Source organism: Arachis ipaensis, chromosome B4, assembly GCF_059453495.1.
Source record: "Arachis ipaensis isolate K30076 ecotype BB chromosome B4, ASM5945349v1, whole genome shotgun sequence".
Taxonomy (NCBI): Eukaryota; Viridiplantae; Streptophyta; class Magnoliopsida; order Fabales; family Fabaceae; genus Arachis; species Arachis ipaensis.
The window spans coordinates 140,317,397-140,335,424 of record NC_142439.1 but is presented as its reverse complement, the minus strand read 5'-3'; the positions used below and the strand labels follow the sequence as shown (position 1 = coordinate 140,335,424).

The 18,028-nt window shown below is 32.1% G+C and overlaps 1 protein-coding gene and 1 pseudogene across 1 annotated transcript; both read right to left on the bottom strand.

Annotated features, from left to right (window-relative positions):
• Positions 1–1,554: 1,554 nt before the first annotated feature.
• On the bottom strand, positions 1,555–2,791 carry LOC107637221 (2-oxoglutarate-dependent dioxygenase 21, chloroplastic-like). Its single transcript, XM_016340656.3, has 2 exons — positions 2,560–2,791; positions 1,555–2,134 (listed from the first exon to the last, which is right to left on the bottom strand). Exons 1-2 carry the CDS (start codon positions 2,718–2,720, stop codon positions 1,555–1,557), a joined length of 741 nt encoding a protein of 246 aa, XP_016196142.2. The 5' UTR covers positions 2,721–2,791.
• An 8,018-nt stretch (positions 2,792–10,809) lies between these two features.
• LOC107637220 (uncharacterized) lies at positions 10,810–17,209 on the bottom strand (annotated as a pseudogene).
• Between the last annotated feature and the right edge of the window lie 819 nt (positions 17,210–18,028).

The window sequence follows — 18,028 nt, the reverse complement described above, 5'->3', positions numbered from 1 at the left end:
GACTTCTAACTCACGGGTTTTGGCTTCTCCTTCCTCTATAGAAACTTGCCTGGTTTTAAGTATCAAAATTGCCTTATAAGATTTCTTACGGAAAAATCACATACTTGAATTCTAAACACAAAGTGCAAGCTACCTGGTAAATTGATTAATAATGCTTCCCACCCATTGTTTCTTCTATTAACATATCCAAATTCCACGTCCTTAATAACTAAAACAGTTTTTCTGGCCATCCTAAAAATTATACTTAACAATAGTCTACCAGACTTCTTCATATCTAGAATGAAAATTAACAGAAACTCCAATCTAGTAAACATGAACTTTTTTGTGTAAATATATTACTATAATAACGTATGATAATTTGGCAAGAATTAAGAAACACTTAATTTTGAGTGGCATTTTTTAATCTATCTGGTACAACACTTATATTCTATCATAGTAACCAGAAAGAACATGATAAACTGATAATCATTTGTCGGCCAGGAATTTGTGAACTAAGCAAGATGTACTACAACATAATATGAAGACTTTGGAATTGGTGACAAATTGATTACCTTGGCGACGGAGCTTCCCAGCGGAGGAGAGTTCCGCGATGACAATGAAGCAAGTGGGGCTGCGGGAGCTGCGGTGGCTGTGGGAGTTGCGGTGGCTGCGGGAGGCCGCGAGTGCTAGAGTTCTTTGTTCCCTTTTCACTTTTCGAGAGGAGAGGAGTCAAGAGTGGGATTGAACTGGATTGGGGGATTTAGGATTTTAGGGTTTTGATTTTTAAATTGATTTAAATTTAAAAATATAAAATTAAAGTTAATTGAATTTTTATTAAATTAAAGAATTAGGGTTGTTTTTGTACAATACCAAAAAAAAAGATATTTAAGTCTTTTTATAAAATTAAATAAAATTTATTTTTATTTTTATTTTTTATTAAAGTATAAGTGTGATTTAGTAAAATTATTGATATGATATATGTTTAAAAAAAAAAATTAATTATTGACGTAAAAAATATAATTCACATGTCGTGTTTTAATTTGTCTATATTTTTATTGTACAGATATATATAAATTTATCGTCGTACCGAAGCAAATACAAAAAAAAAAGGAGAAAAAAAAAAAAAAGCTATGCATGGTGACAAGAAAAAGGAAAATAGTACATGCGTATTCAATTTGCACCGATTCAAGTTTTCTTTAAAAGAGTGTCACCTTGAAGTCTTCGATTGACAAAGAACCTTATCTTTTATTGCTTTATAATTATTTCACTTACATATACCATGTATAGTACTAAAATCCTTAAACAAACAATTAGGTAAGGTGCATGGATGTTCCTATTTATATAATCAAACAGCTTTTGAATTAGCTCTTTGAAAAAACCTTGCATCTATCTTAAAAGTATATTTGCAAGTTCAGATATATTTAGAAGGAGAAATAATGAAAGGATAGAAAAACTTATTAAGTGATTTGAATGTATTTTAATTACTCTTCAAATCCTTTCATTATCTCCAAAATCTGAAATCACAAACAAACTCAAAAAAAAGAACATACATACCAAAATCTATATATGGTTTAATTATTTCATGATCTTCAAAGTGTCTAGGAACCTTTCTTTTGTAATATCATTGTTGGAAATGAAATGAAGAAACTCACTGAAGCTGAATTCATTGTAACACTTTGGTAATTGATGATGATCATCATCAACAAGCTCTTTTGCTGGCCCTATCTTCTTGTCCATTGCAAAACTATGAAGACTCACAATTGAAAACCTCTTCTTATCCACATTCACTGTTGCTCGGTGAATCACACTCTTGTAAACTCCATTGCTCAATACTTCCATTTGATCACCCAATTGCACTACTAGGCCACCTTCAACTAAAGGAACTGCTTCCCAATTATTGTTTTTGTTCTTGAATTCGAGCCCGGATCGAGTTTGGAGTAGAACAGTTATTGATCCATAATCGGAATGAGGGTGGATCCCTAGGGTTAGTTCGGGTTCAGGGCATGCTGGGTAGCAATTCACAGCTAGGAGTTGAGATCCACCATTAACTTCTTCTTCAAGGTAGCTAGGGTTTAACCCTAGGCTCTCAAAAATCATCTCCATTAGTTTGGTTTGAAGATCTTGCACTGCCTCAGCATAATTTCCCATGTTCTTCCTATTACCAATTATAGTTGATTGAATTATTTTTTTCTTAAAAATTTGATAAAATAATTAATATACCATAGAAATATTTTTATGAATGAACCTTTTTATTATTGGTTCATATATAGAACACTAAATTCACTAAAAAAAATAGAGTATAATGAAAAAGAGAAGATAGAAAAGGAAAATGATAACAATAGATCCTAAATGTTTTTTATAAGGTGAAAACGACTTTACGTGAAGTTAATACCTGAAAGTCGTTGGATGAAAATTTAGTCAAATTAGTCAAATCATCTAACTGCTCTCAGGTATCACCTTCACGTGAAGTCGACTTCACCTGAGTTTTTACCTTTTTATAAATGTAGTAGCTGGTTTATAAGAAATAAAAATATTCAAATTTTTTTATATTAGCAGAAAAAAAAATAGTTTTTTAAATACCTATAACTTGGTGGATTTGAAGGCCACAAATGAAGCCAATCCGATAGGGGATGAGAATAATGTTTGATGAAATCTCTCCAACAAAAAACTTCATCCCTAGCATGATTAAGGCTTGTTCCATATCTTACAGGCTTATGAACATCATCAGAAAACAAACACATCTTTTCCTCATGAGGGAGGTTGAAAAACTCCTCTGCAGCTTTTAGGGCTTCATTTATTGCTGATTGATCAATTCCATGGTTAATAACCTACACAAAATAATAATCATAAGTCTTGTGAAGAGAACTATATATTATTCATAATTGAATTTAATAATAACAATATTAATAATATCTAATGTATTGTAATTGGTTCATGCATGAAGAAAAGCCATATACATGTATAGGAAGAATTAAGAATAATAATAATGATATGAGTACAATTCCATTCTAAGGGGGAAAAATTGCTTTGTTTTTTTTTTCTAGCTAGTTGCTGTTATACATAAGGAAGGAAAGTACATTTGATATTTTGTAATAAGCTATGATGATTCATTTATAAGCAAGCAGCCAAAGACAGTGTATCTTAAATTGCGGTATGGGAAATGGAAGTAAAGTATATATCTGTGGAAGTCAAGATCAAAGTTGCTATTATTATGAGTGTGTTCAGCCACTTGACATATAAATTCATGTTGTTATTACCTAAGACAATTGTTTAATTTTATATTATTATTATTATTCGGTGTCTATGTTGTCGCTTTGAAAAGGGGCATGTCATCATCTGTGTACATACCTATTCAAAGTCTTTAAGGGCTATATAACATACATGCAACCATCAGAAATACATACAACTTGCATAATAATATTTTCACTTTAAATAAAATATTATTGGTAATAATAAGTTTTGAGGAGTGCTAGGGAGCAACAACTTTTGTAATTTGTAACCATCAATGATGATTTTAATGGTGTGAGATTGATGTGAGATTTCATCCAATGGCTCACTTTTCTTTGCTGGTTACATGCTGACCAAAATTTGAAAAAGTTACTGGCTCCTAGACTTTTCCATAAGTTTTAACTAATTGATAATTTCTAACTAATAATGTGCCTAATTGCAATTAAAAATAAAAAATGAGTACATCATCATTGTTTAAATAATATATAGTTATCCAAATATGTTAAGTATTTAGAGAGTGATAATTATTATTATTGTTATATTATTATACACTAATAATGTGTTTTATATTGCCATTAAATTAAATATTTTTAGTTATAAAATTGTTAAAATTAAATAAAAAGTCAATTGATATTAACCAAAAAAAGTTGATTACTTAACGTTACTATTTCATTAATGTTGTAACAGCTAATTAACAATGTAATTTTTTTTACACCAGCAGAGTGTAAAAAAATTTTACACTTAAAAGAGTGTAAAAATGAAATCCACTTATACTAAATCTTAATGTATAATAAACCATATTTTTTAATTTGTAACGGTACCCAATTATCCACAATCATGTACAAGCTAACGTGAACTCGAATATATAATAATGAAATAGTCTACAAAATCTATATTTATACTTGCACATGCATTTTTCCAACAAAATTATTAAACTACTCTTCTACTTTAACTCATGACAATAATAAAAAAATTTTGTGGCCGACAATCCTAATTCACTCAATCAATTCTTTTTCTATTCTTCCACAATTTTATTAAAGAAGAAAAAAAAAACGTGTAATAGAAGAAGCGTGTTGTGAACAAATTCGTGAAAATGAGTGACATTGAAGCAGTTGCATCCCTCAAGAGAAGAGCAGAGAGTACAGTGGACTAAAGTGAAAGAGTAGTTTAATAAAAATTAAATGATATACAAAATTGAGTAGCATTGTGCTATATATATATATAAATACCTGAAAGAAACCAAACTCCTTGCAAGCATTTCTGATTTCGTTGATAATTTGATATCTACGAGATTGATCATGAAAATCAGACAAGTCTATTATAGGGAGAGGAAGAACATGTTCATCATGATGAATGATGTTTGGGCGTTGTGAAGGGGGTAGAACATAGCGTTGAGGAATAGAAGACACTCCTTGTTGGTCAAGATTCATAGCACTAGTAAAAGAGGAAGCACCACTACTCTTTGCTTGATTATCCATGTATCTTTCTTTTTTTTGTAAAATGAATTCGATTGAGATATTGAACTATGATGACTAGCTGACCCTATACATGTACTATTTATAAGCATCTATTGTATCATTGATTATCGATACATTTATCCTCTCTATCCATAGTTCCTATATGTGTTCACTTACATTGTATATGCAAAGCGAAACAAGACAGAGATTTACTTTCCGTTGAAAATTGAGTGCGGATTATTATGCTTAGTAGTTTTATATATATATATATTAGGAGATAGATGGTTCGAAAAAAAGGAGGCATTTGACGAAATTTTTTTTGAATAAAACGTCACATAGCTAGATCCAAAAGAATAATGTTATTTATATACATATACAAGCTTAATTTTGACGGCTTTATACACTCTTACATGTATGCACTTTTTTATTTTTAATATTGGATTAACAATAATGTTTTTTTAAATTGTGATCTACTGTGGTATTTTTTTAAAGTGTGGGATAATTTAATGTACGGAGTACAAATCGGACCGTCCGATTTTTAAGAGGCACAGAAATCGGACCGTCCGATTTTTAGGTACACAAATCGGACCGTCCGATTTGTGTTGAAAAAATAAAAAAAATTTGGAGTACACAAATTGGACTGTCCGATTTGTGTACTCCAATTTTTTTTTTATTTTTTCAACACAAATCGGTGGGTCCGATTTGTGTACTCCAAACTTTTAAAATTTTTTAAACACAAATCGGAGGGTCCGATTTGTGTATCTCCTATAATTTTAAAAAATACCAAAAATTACTACGTTAAGGTATAACACTCATTTTATTTCCATATCCAAATTTTTTAGCCTACATGTGTGTAGGGAAATTTTTAAGTATACCGTCATACCGGTGTTTTAGTGATTTTTAATCGTTGATTTTAATTATAAAAAATATATATAATATATATAATTAAGATCAACGATTAAAAATCACTGATACACCGGTATAACGGTACACTTGAAAATCTTCGGTATGTATATTAGAAGAGTATAGTACATTATCGTACTAGCTACATGAATTGTAGGCTTCTTTTGGCATAGCATACGATTTGCGTGTGGGGTGTGTATTATTTTATTTTATTCGAGGGTGGAACTTGTGGGCTGGTTTTGAAATATATATAGACCCTTGTATTTTAGACTATTAAAAAAAGGAAATTTATTTGGAGATGAATGTAGTACTTATTTTTGTTTCGAACAATCATGCACCAACTTGTTCTTAATTCACAATTTGTTGTTCCAGATGGGACCAATAAAGATCAGGGGCAAGAACGTATCTAATGAAATATAGTATCATGTTCATATAACATATCTATCTTGTGCTTTTATTTGGCGGCTGCTTTAATGTTCTTTGCCTCTCTTTCTGGTACATGCATGAATATGTTGTTTTCAGTGTTTGAGCTCCTCGCTACTTGTTAATCGAATTATTTTATTGGTTTTTGACTTCATGATTTTGTCACATCACTTACTCTTCAGTGTGCTTTTTTCTCTCTTCTATTTATTTTATTTGTTTGTTGGACTTTTTTAGCTTGGAGGGTATTTGCCAAATACGTTTATCTATCCCCTCCCTCTTTTTTTAATTTTAATTTTTTTTATACAGCTAGTATTATATATTGTGTCATGCATGCATGTACAAATAAATTATGCACAACATGCATGTTTGATGTATGTTTAAGATTTAACATACTTTTATGTAAAATAATTAGAATAATATAAATAATTTTATATAATAATTTAATCATATTTATGTATTTAGATAAATTAACAGTATATTATGATGACAAATATCAGTTGGACTTTGAATAAATAACCCAAATGATTAGTATAGTTTGATGTGTATGTTAATGACGTAGGTAAAAAATTCAGAACATAAAAGCTCATGATGAAACCTAATTAAGTAACGTTGAATTAGAGTGCTAGGCTTAATGCTAATAATTCAGAGCCAAGAAAAGAAAAGAATGATAATCTGGCAGATTTATTTACAAAGTCACTTCCAAAATTCTTCTTTGAAAGATTAGTACATGAGATTGGGATGTGCCGATTTCGAGACATTAAATGATGTCAGCAAGAGGGGGAGACTGTACTCTTTTTTCTTTGGTCAGGTTTTTTCCCATTTGATTTTTCTTGACAAGGTTTTTAATGAGGCCGTCCCCATCACTAGAGGATATTGTACTCTTTTTCCTTCACTAAGATTTTTTTCCATTGGATTTTTCTTTAGTAAGGTTTTAACGAGGTAATAATCCTAAATGGTCATCCAAGGGAAAATGTTGTGATAAGAGCTGATATGGATGACAATTGATTACATGGACAGCTAATTTTTCCAAGCCAGACTAAACTTTAATGAAGTTTGAAAATAATGCCCATGTATGTCTATAAATAGAGAATCTGATATAAAATAATACACACAGCAATAAACAATTATCTCTCTCTTTTCGTTGCAATACTTCTTTCTTTTTCTTTATATTTCTTTTTTTTTATATTTGTTACCTCTTCTTTATTTATTTATTTATTTAGTTATTTTACAACACAACAAATAATTTTAATTTTGAAAATTGGTATTCATCTATCTATATAGTTTGCATTTTCCAAAATTAAAAGGTAATAAAAGAGAGTATATATCTTTTATTTTTTTTAATTAGAAACGAATCTCTTTGGATTTTTTTAGCTTTTCGTAGAATTATTTTGTTTTTTAGTCTATCTCCCATACTATCTAGAATAACCAAGTACTAGCGATAATAAACATTTTCCCAAAAGCTTAAACTAATTTTGGGGTTCACCAAGGCTCAAACTCTTGACCTTTCGAATCTAGCGCTCTAATACCATGCATGATACCACTCATCCCAAAAGTTTTAGCTGATGAGAAAAGGTAACATTAATGATTATATCTTTAATACTCTCTAAACTTCCATTGTACACATTGTATAAATATTCCATTGGCTCCTCATACTTTTCCTTATTAAAATGATCAAGAGAGAATAAAAAAGCCATGAATTGAAAAGATAAGAGAGTTAAGATGGAAAAATTATTAAATTAAGCCATTATTCAGTGTAATTCAATTTTTGGAGATATAAACTTAGTTTGAATTCATATAGTCTTCCTTTCCTAAATTGGGTCAACGTTTAGAAATTTGTTATGATTGATTTGAGTTAAATAATTAGGCATACTTGGTTTGAAATTCATTGGTTTAGTATATTTGATTGTTTTAGTAAAATTGATTTAAACTTAGGTAGTTATTATTGTTTAACTTGGTTTGAATTCTTTTGAACTAGTGTATTTCCGCGCGATGCGCGGATGGTGCTACACAGTATATTTTATCTTTTTCTACATATATACAGCTATGTTTAATAAAATTAATATTAAATTATAGTGCAAAACTTAATAATTATTTTGGGATATAATAATATTAGATAAATTTTATGTGATTTGCCTATCGCGTAAAAAAATGTGTGACGTGATATTACACATAATAATATAATTAAACATAAAAATTTATTAATGATTAATTATTCCTACTTACAATTTTATATACATGTTTATTGTTACTAAAGATTTAGTAACATTTTAATGACTATTTATTTATTAATTTCGTATGCCATTTGTTTCATAAGAATTTTGTTTGAATAATAATATGCTTAAAATGAATACTCATTTTAAAATCTTAGTTCTTAAAATGTTGTTGGAAGGATTTAATTAATGGATATGGATATTAAAATATTAATGCTTGTTTAGTTGTGCAAGATGGATATAAATTTTGTATAGAAGGTAAAAAACGCTTCCCTATAAAGAAGTTCAACTTTTTGGCTAGCCAAAAAAGAGTAACACTGGGCCCATTAAATGTGAATTTATGGAGATATTATTATATATTAATTTTGAATTGGCTGAACCCACTTACTTCATTTACTCATGACCGTTGGCTCATAAAAAGGTTCATATTTCTTCATCTAAGTGGCAAGGGAAACGCCAAAAAAATGGAAAAGTTTTTTCATGATCATTTTTCAACTACTTCTAAATAGCTTCATATGTTACTCATGGGAATCTCTTAGAATTCATTGGTTACAGCCGCATACACGCGCAGGTAAGGTAATCTGATGAATATTTATACATGTTTATATTTGTTTTCCTTCGAAGTTTGAAACAGTAAAATATGTAATTAACAATTGTTGGTTGGTTTGTGAAATGAGCAGGTGACGAAGTGAAATCATGTTGTAATGGAATAATCATCTAGATGAAAATGACAATAATTTCTTTATTACTTGACTGGCTCCTTGTACAGAGTAGTATGTACAAACCTCTCACTGAATTTATTTATTGAGCACAGTAACGGTTGAGCTCATAGAGGTAGATCTTAGTTTTGATTTGTTTTATTTTTTCGTTATAATTAGGAAACAAAAACTGTGAGAACTGTACATTTTCTCCATGGAGATCGGTAACCACCAAGTTTGGGTAATAACATAATCATCGCATATCTTTCCCTTTCTACCAATGTTAATTTTATATTTTGTTAAAACAAAGTTAGATAATTGATTTAAGTTGTTGTTTTGTCTTGCAGTTCTTACAAATTGGTGCTTGGTTGTGATCCGGATCTGGAAAATTCCATTAATGATGAAATTGTTGATGATGGGTGTGATATAATATCTTTAATTATAAGTGGTCTACTCAAAGGTATGAGACTTCTTCCATGCTTTAGTTACTTGCTTAGTCATTCATGTTTAACCAAAAATATCATGATATCCAACTACGTTGTATGCAAAATGTTAAATGAAGATTAATACTTATGACATGGAAATGAAATTGGGTGGATACAAAGTTGATTAGAGATGCTAATTATGTTTATATATAATTGGTTTACATGAAGAATTAGTAGAATCTTTTACAGTTTGTAGTTGTTCCATTAGTTGAAATATCACAAAGAAGGTTTATGTTACAAATAAATTCTATGTTGGGAAAGGATTGCTCCATTAGAACAAAATTTATCATAATAATTAAATCATGCTAATTAAATGCATATTTAATCTGGTCTAAAAATAATCTGAAAAAAAAGTTGTCATGTAATATGTAGTGGTTTAGACTTCTCTAGTCTTCTTATTTTAGATTGTAAGAGTAATTGACCGTTTTCGAAGAAATATGACTGATAAAAATGTGTATTTTTTAACTGGTGTATGAAAAATATTTTCTCTTATAAAAGGAAAGGCATAAATAATAAAAATTCGTAATGAAAATACAAATCTATTTGCAAAATCGGAAACAAAACACTGAATTGGCACCAAAAGTGTGAATGCTATAATTTTTTTTAATAGAAAATGTGGGCTATAATAGGAGAAATAATCCTAACATGTGTTGTAGCTTTTGGCTAGCAACTTCTGTTTCAAAAAAAAAAATATTAAACTGAGTTTAAAGAAAAGTCGAATGTCCCATTGAGAAATAGATATTTTGAAAGTTAATCTTTACCTTAAAATCAATGGGATTGTCTTATCTGGTAGCAATACATGAAGAGTACAGTTTGTAAATAAGTTTTGTTCCCCGATTGGCTTATAATTAAAATTGAGCCGCTTTTTGAAATGATAGCTTTTTTCTTACTGTATGGCCAAACATTAAAACAAATGTGCTATCATAGATTCTCCAAAAATAATTAAGCAATATAATCTGCAAGATATGGGTTATAAATTAAAAAAAGCTAAATATTGTAAATTGCCTATTGCATATAAACTTGAATGAGTAGATAAGAACATGTACCTAACACATTGTGCATCATCTTATAGATTACCTTGTACGTGTAATCATTGCTGGAGCACTTTGATGATTCAGACTGAATCCCTATTTTGAAATAAAGTTGTACAACTGTCTGCTTGAAAAAATGAATGGACTTCAATGAGTGTTTAAATGAAGCATTTACAATCCTAAAAAGCTAGAGTTAATTCATGAGAGTTAGGGTTAAAATTTTCAATCTTCTAAACAATAAGTTGTTGCATAAAAGTAATTTACAGAATAAACAAAAAATTTCAATATAGTTTGATTAATCACGAAACTTAAAAAATGGCATTAAAACATTCTAAAGTTGTAAATATACATGTATACTGGGTTAGTTTTACCTCTGTGTCTTATGTGAAATAACTCTAGTTTAAATTCCTAAACACCTCCTTGTATACCACATTGTCTGTTTTCCTCTTCTCATGTTCATCATGACAAATCAGAATCTTGAGACCTCTCCTATGAGTGACCCTTGAAAGTGCAACATAAAGTTGGCCATGCATAAAACAGGTTTTTTTAGAATCAATCCTACGTTTGACAATGATTGACCTTGGCTCTTGTTGATTGACATTGCATAGGATACCATTATTGGAAACTGTCTGCGTTGAAATTTGAATGGTATTTTATGATCGGATGGAGTGAGAGTCATCCATGGTATGAATACCTTATTACCGTTCCCACTGCCTAAAAAGCTTATTGCTTCAATGATGTGTCTTTCGAGTTTAGAAACTACCAACCGTGTCCCATTACATAGTCCAGCTGAGTGGTCTATGTTCCTTAGTAACATTATCGGGGTCCCTACTTTTAATGTTAATTCATGGTTGGGAACACCTGAACATCTAATGCTATTTAGAAACTCGGGTGTATGAAGTGATGCCAATAAGTCATTGTGCGCTTCTGATTGACATGCGGTGTCTGAACTATAATAAGTTTTAGATTTTTCACTGTTCAAACTCATCATGAAGCTATTGATTTCATCAACCATATGTAGAGTTGGTGCAAGTATAGCTCTTTCCTTCAAATGTGATACACAATTTACCCCTAGAAACAATTCCGGGTATGTTGCCTTGCAGATGGATACTATAGGGTCATCCCATTGATCAATGAGAATATCATCAGGAATTCCTATCTTGTCTATCCCATCAATAGGATCACCACACCGACCATCTCCAATTGACAAAATCTAATCAACAAACTGTTTTAACTCATTATTCCTTTCATCAAGAGTGTCCGCCCGCAACCGCATGTTCTGTGTTAGTGACAACAACTTGCAACTATCCCAAATATATGAAGAATTGATTGTTGCATTGACAATATCTTGCCTGCTGCCCTTGGGTATGACAGGCAGTATTTGTCGAAAATCCCCGCCAAATACAACAGTCTTGCCTCCAAAAGGTTGTTGAAGACTATTAGCATTCTTGAACCTTAAAATGTCTCTCATTGTTCTATCAAGTGCTTCGATACAAAGTCTATTGACCATTGGAGCTTCGTCCCATATAATAAGCTTACATCGAATTATCAACTCTGCCAAAGGGCTGTTCTGATTAATGTTACATGTTGAAAACTCATCAAGGTTAATAGGGATTACGAAACGCGAGTGTGATGTCCTTCCACCAGGGAGCAAGAGAGATGCTATCCCACTCGAAGCAACCATCAAGACAATTTGACCTTTAGATCTAATTGCAGCAGCTAATGTTTTCCAAACAAATGTCTTCCCTGTACCGCCATATCCATATAGAAAAAACACACCACCATCACCACTGTTGACAGCTGCTAATATTTGTTTATACACTCTCTTCTGCTCATCTGTTAGCTTTTGTAATAAATCTGCATGTTCCACTACCAATTGTCGCTTATCATAACGAAGCTCATCACAAATAAGCCTATTGACACCATTGGACATCAATTGTTGATAACACATGTCCATGTTAGGGAATGGCATAGAAGGGATGTCTCTTAGGCTCTTATTGTATCCCTTTAATAAGTTCTCAATTTCAATAAGAGTCAAATCTCTTATTTCTGTCTCTGTCATATGTAAATCTGAGGTATTAAAATAAAATTTCATTAGTCACACATATAAATGTTAAATATCAAATTTAATATTCAAATTTTAATTTTTGATAAATAACAAATATAAAAAAGCAATTGATAAGAATGTAAAATTACTTATTACATATATGGCCATGTAAAAACTAAAGATTTGAATACCTGTGCTCCCATGGTAATTCTAATTGGCTTAATGTGGGTTTAAAATCTACATATACTGAGATATAAAAAATCAAACATATAACAATCTTATACGGAAAATCATACCTTATATATAAGTCTAATTCATATATGTAGAATTGCTATGAATATATGTATTAGTTATAAATCATTTGAAATTATGAGGCTAACTATATTCGTACTATTATATTAGTGTACCATCCCACTCTAGTTCCAAAGCGATACTTCATGCATCAGTGTAACCAATCAACGACAATTTTATATAGATGTATATAATAATAGTTTTTTTCCATGTGTTTCAAATCAGATATTAGTGTTCTCATCCACACTTATATATCAATATAAGTTTTTGAAAATATATATCGATTGCAAATTTGGACACATAATACAGAGGCATAGAATGAAAATTGGTTTACTCCATGCTAATTAGATTGTATTTGATCCAACATGCTATTACCTCAATTCAGTGTGTCATGTGCTTATAATCCGTGTTCTATAGCTGATATTTTTCTAAATCTATTCTTATACAGCAAATCTGATCGCAACAATGGAAAGGGTACAATTTTCTTACTAAAGTGATGCAATCAATGATGGGTATTGAGAAGAAAGTGACATCATAAAATTCTGCAGTTACACTAACAAAAGGTATGGAAAAAAAACACATGCTTCTTTATAAAACTACACGACATTTTTTGAATGCTATAATGAATTTGACATGCTTTTAAGGGAGACACCTATTAATGGGAATAATGTCACTTTCTATTTATTTTAGTACAGATATGGTCATAAACAAAATTTTACCCTAAATAATAAAACCTATATTTGAATGTTACCAAATTTAGTTTAGAACATCACTTAGATTGAGTCATTATACTAATCCTTTATATGGTGTTAATTACAAATTTCATTAGATGCGAAAACTAATATTAAACCATTGTACCAAAAATACTAAATTTTTTCATAATATCAAAGAAAACGAACCAATAAACTAATAAAGTTTGTGGTAGTTAGTAATTACCTTGATTGTCAAGTATCCTCCTTTGTTTATGTAGGATATCATCTGAAAGTAATTTCCATGTGTTTTCCCATTGATGAGAGAACTTTTGCGTGGTCTAAAAATTTGCGGATAAATTTTCGTTGCAAGTATAGTTTCTAAACCTTCAAAAGTCCTTTCATACAAACGTTTTGGGTGTCACAAGTAACAAACCCCTTTAAAAATTGTTAACCGAGTATTTAAACCTCGGGTCGTCTTCTCAAGGAACTGCAAGGAAGTTTGTTCTTATTATTGGCTATAAAGGTTGTAATCGGGGTTTAGAAGGTGAGAAGCAAGTGATTTAAATGACAAGTAAAGTAGGTGGCAATTAAAATAAATAAAACTGTAAAGCAAACTTTTGGCAAGGTAAGAGAAATTGGAAGTCTAACTTAATTATCTTTCTCAGCAATAGTGAAAGTTGAATCTAAATTTCACTTAGTTAACCTTTACTAAAGCAAAGGAAAGTCAAGGGACTAATTAGTTTGACCTTCGAATCCTATTTATTTCCTAAGAAAAAGTTGGGATTATTGAAGTTCAGTTCAATTAGCAAGATAGCGATTATCAATTATGCTGAGTTTGATAATATTGAGTTACTGATTTCTTAACCAAGAGCAAAAAGGGAAAAGGTAAAATTGTTGGAATAAAATATCCTTAGATGGAAAGCAATGGTAACACAAATTAAAGAGAAAACAATCAATAACTGAAATACCTCAAATAATCATTAATTCAAATCATAACATGGAAATGGTTCATAAGTCAAGTTGGCAACATTTATAGATACGAATAAAAGCATTAAAGTAAAAGTAGCATAGAAACATAAATTAAAGTGAATACTAAACCTGGATCGAGAGTCACTCTTAAAAACTAAGAGAAGTCCTAAATCCTAATCCTAATCCTAAGAGAGAGAGGAGAGAACCTCTCTCAAACTAAATCTAAATCATGGAAAGTAGTAAAAATGCGAGCTCTCCTTGAATGGATGCGTTCCCCCACTTTATAACCTCTGGTCTATGCCTTCTGAACTTGGATTTGGGCCAAAAAGGGCTTCAGAATTCGCTATGAGCGTTTTCTGCAATTTCTGGTGCGTGGCCTCTGTCACGCGTCCGCGTGGGTCACGCGGTCGCGTCATCTGGAGCTTTTCCTTGCCACGCGGTCGCGTCAGTCACGCGTCCGCGTCGTATGCGTTATACTTAAGGCACGCGGTCGCGTCAGTCATGCGGCCGCGTCGCTGCTTCTTCGCTTTTGGCACGCGATCGCGTCGTCCATGCGATCGCGTGGATGCCAGTTTCTTCAAAACTCCGTTTCGCACTTTCCTTCCATTTTTGTACGTTTCCTTTTTCATCCTTTAAGTCATTCTGCCTTAGAAAATCTGAAACTACTCAACACACTAATCACGGCATCGAATGGAAATAAAGGTAATTAAAATAATTAATTTTAAAGCTTAGGAAACATGTTTTTCACATACATCACATAATAAGGAAGGGAAAGTAAAACCATGCAATTAATATGAATAAGTGGGTGAAGGATTGAATAAATCACTCAAACTAAGCACAAAATAAACCATGAAATATGGGTTTATCACCCATACATGTTCCGGTCTAGTTATAGTGTTTGAAAACAACAGTGTTGCAAACAGTTTCCTGAGATATTGACCCGACCCCCAGATACTTGCTTCCTCAATAGCATCGATATATTCCTTGTCATCATCTAGAATACCTTGTGCATAACATGCATCTCTAAATGTAGGGTATAGAATACCGTCAATAGTTCTAATATCCTCATAGCTGGTTGGGCCTCTCACAAAATTTAGGAGTAATCGAAGATAGTATATTTCTCCTGATCTTGGCGGCACAAAGAATATCCGTCCAATAACTGAATGAGACTTGCGTGGGAACCATTTCCTTGGTAGTGGCTTCCACACAAACTTGGATGGGAATTCTGAATATGTTAAACTTCGAGCCTCACCGTACTTCTTGTTTGCCTCGAACCATCCAAGAAACATAGATTCCTTCACAGAAGCCTTCTTAACAACATCTTCTAGATTTTCATGATCTTGAAAAACAACAGGTTGCTCACCTGGCAAGTGGAACCCCAAACGTACCACAGAAGGGTCTCTAAAGTGGATTCCGTACCCAAATATTCTCCAAGCTGCTTCACATGGAGATATATATCTACAGTCATAATACATGCTAACTTCATCACACTCATCATTCTCTGCATCGGCTGTGCCACTGCCGTAAAACGAAGCAGTTACTCGATCGTTTCCTTTATTAACATACTTGAATAAGTACTTGATTGATCTTGATTGGTTGCACCATTCAACATTAATGTGTGCCCCATATCTCAAAAGAAGCTTCCTATTGTGTGGGACAACATAACGATTGTCAAGTTCAACCCCACATTTGCTAATTATCTTTCCATCATCTCTTCTCCTGTAAACAGGATATCCATCTTCATCAATAGTAGTGTTGTTGACGAATTTCTTAGGAAAGTGTCTAATGCACTTCCCATTCTCCATGCACGATGAGTCTTTCTTGATGCTCCCACATGGACCGTGCATCATGTGTTTTTCTACAGCTTCATAGTATAGTGGATCTCTGTCCTTATCTGGTATTTCAGCACTTATGATTTGATCAATATCATCTGCAGTTGGATACTTGTCATCTCGATGTAAAAACACCAAGATGTGTGCATGGGGTAAACCACGCTTCTGGAATTCGATAGTATATACAAATGAAATAATTAAACAAATTTAGTTCACAGAATAACCTTGAAAGTATGAAGTAATTTGATAGAGTGAAAGAGCATGTGGTTTTTAGATTATCCATCGGCCCCCGGTCCAAATTTTGTGCGTAATATAATTCTTATGGAATGTTCTCAAGGTGAGTAGTTGAGTTGACCATAAATAATTAAAATTAAAAACCATGTCACATTGTACCGAGGGAAATAAGACACTACAACCCTTAAGTAAACATCAAAATATATTTTAGATTACAAATAATTTTACCTGCAACGACCCTTCCAAATATATTGTTCTTTCTGATGTCTTGGATTAGACGATCCAATTTGACCTTAAAGGCTCGACATACCATATCAGGACGGTCTTCAGCATTTAGATCCTTATTCTTTAGAAAATCCTCAAGCTTAGGCCACTTAGGATTGCAAGTAAAGGTTAAGAAGAGGTCTGGGTATCCAACAACATTACAAATTGCCATGGCATCTTGATAGTTCTGTATCATATATCTTGGCCCTCCAGTGAAAGATGACGGAAGTATGATACATTTACCCCTTGATGAAGGTGTTGTTTCACCCATCAATACAGCTTCACTTATTCCCTTGTACATCTCACACCTAAATTTGTCCTGGTCTAATCGAATGTATGTTAGTCTAGCAGACTCAACCATAGAATATCCATCCACCAGAAATTGTTGGAATAATCTTCTTGAATATAGCAATGGGGAACCATCAGCTAACCTTTCTTGTATTCTAAATGCAAAAAAGTCCTTCATCGTTACATCTTCGTGGCCCTTGGTCGAGTTAGTACGTCCTTTGTTAAGAGGTATATGCTCCTTGAAACCGTCCTCCCCATAAGGAAAATATAAAGGATACTGCAATCCTAAGTAGGAAGGATTAAGCTGATTTATTCTCTGAAGTCTTCCACTTCGAGTCTCGACAACAATATCCCTATCTGTTTTTTCGAGATCAAAGTCACCCACAATCAATGCTGCCACCTCGTTTGTTGATGGTAGGTTATACCTTCTACCATCGTTTCCCCGCTTTCCCAACAATCTAAGCTTCACTGACGATGTGGCATCACCGTTAATCTTTTGGCCAGCCATACGAAATGCCTTTACCAACACATTGTGTTGATCCAACATGATCTTCAAATCTCTAACAATGTCTTCGTGAACTTTCTCAGTGTTTTCTCCGCTGCAAGACACCCATGTAATTTGACATGTAATTTTGATTTTCCCCCTAAAAATGTAAAGTATAAACCAAAGGCATCTCCAACAAAATCATTTTATTCCAAAGATTCATACCTTATTGCTGAAATGCGATTTTCAATCTCATTGTGCGTGTCAAAGACATATAGCTGTGCAAATTTGGCGTGATCCCCTTCTTGTGGTATGAGGCTTCCCATTAAATGATAGTTTTTCCCATATAGAATGAACGTGCGTGGACCTTTATCCTTTGCAACCGTTCGGTCAATCTTAGCACCTAATGAGGTGAATTGAAACATGCTATTGTAGGTCCTAATGTTGTTCTGAAAGTGTTTGCTTCTAGTGTCATTACCAAACAACAAATCATACAACATTTTTGGGGCTTCT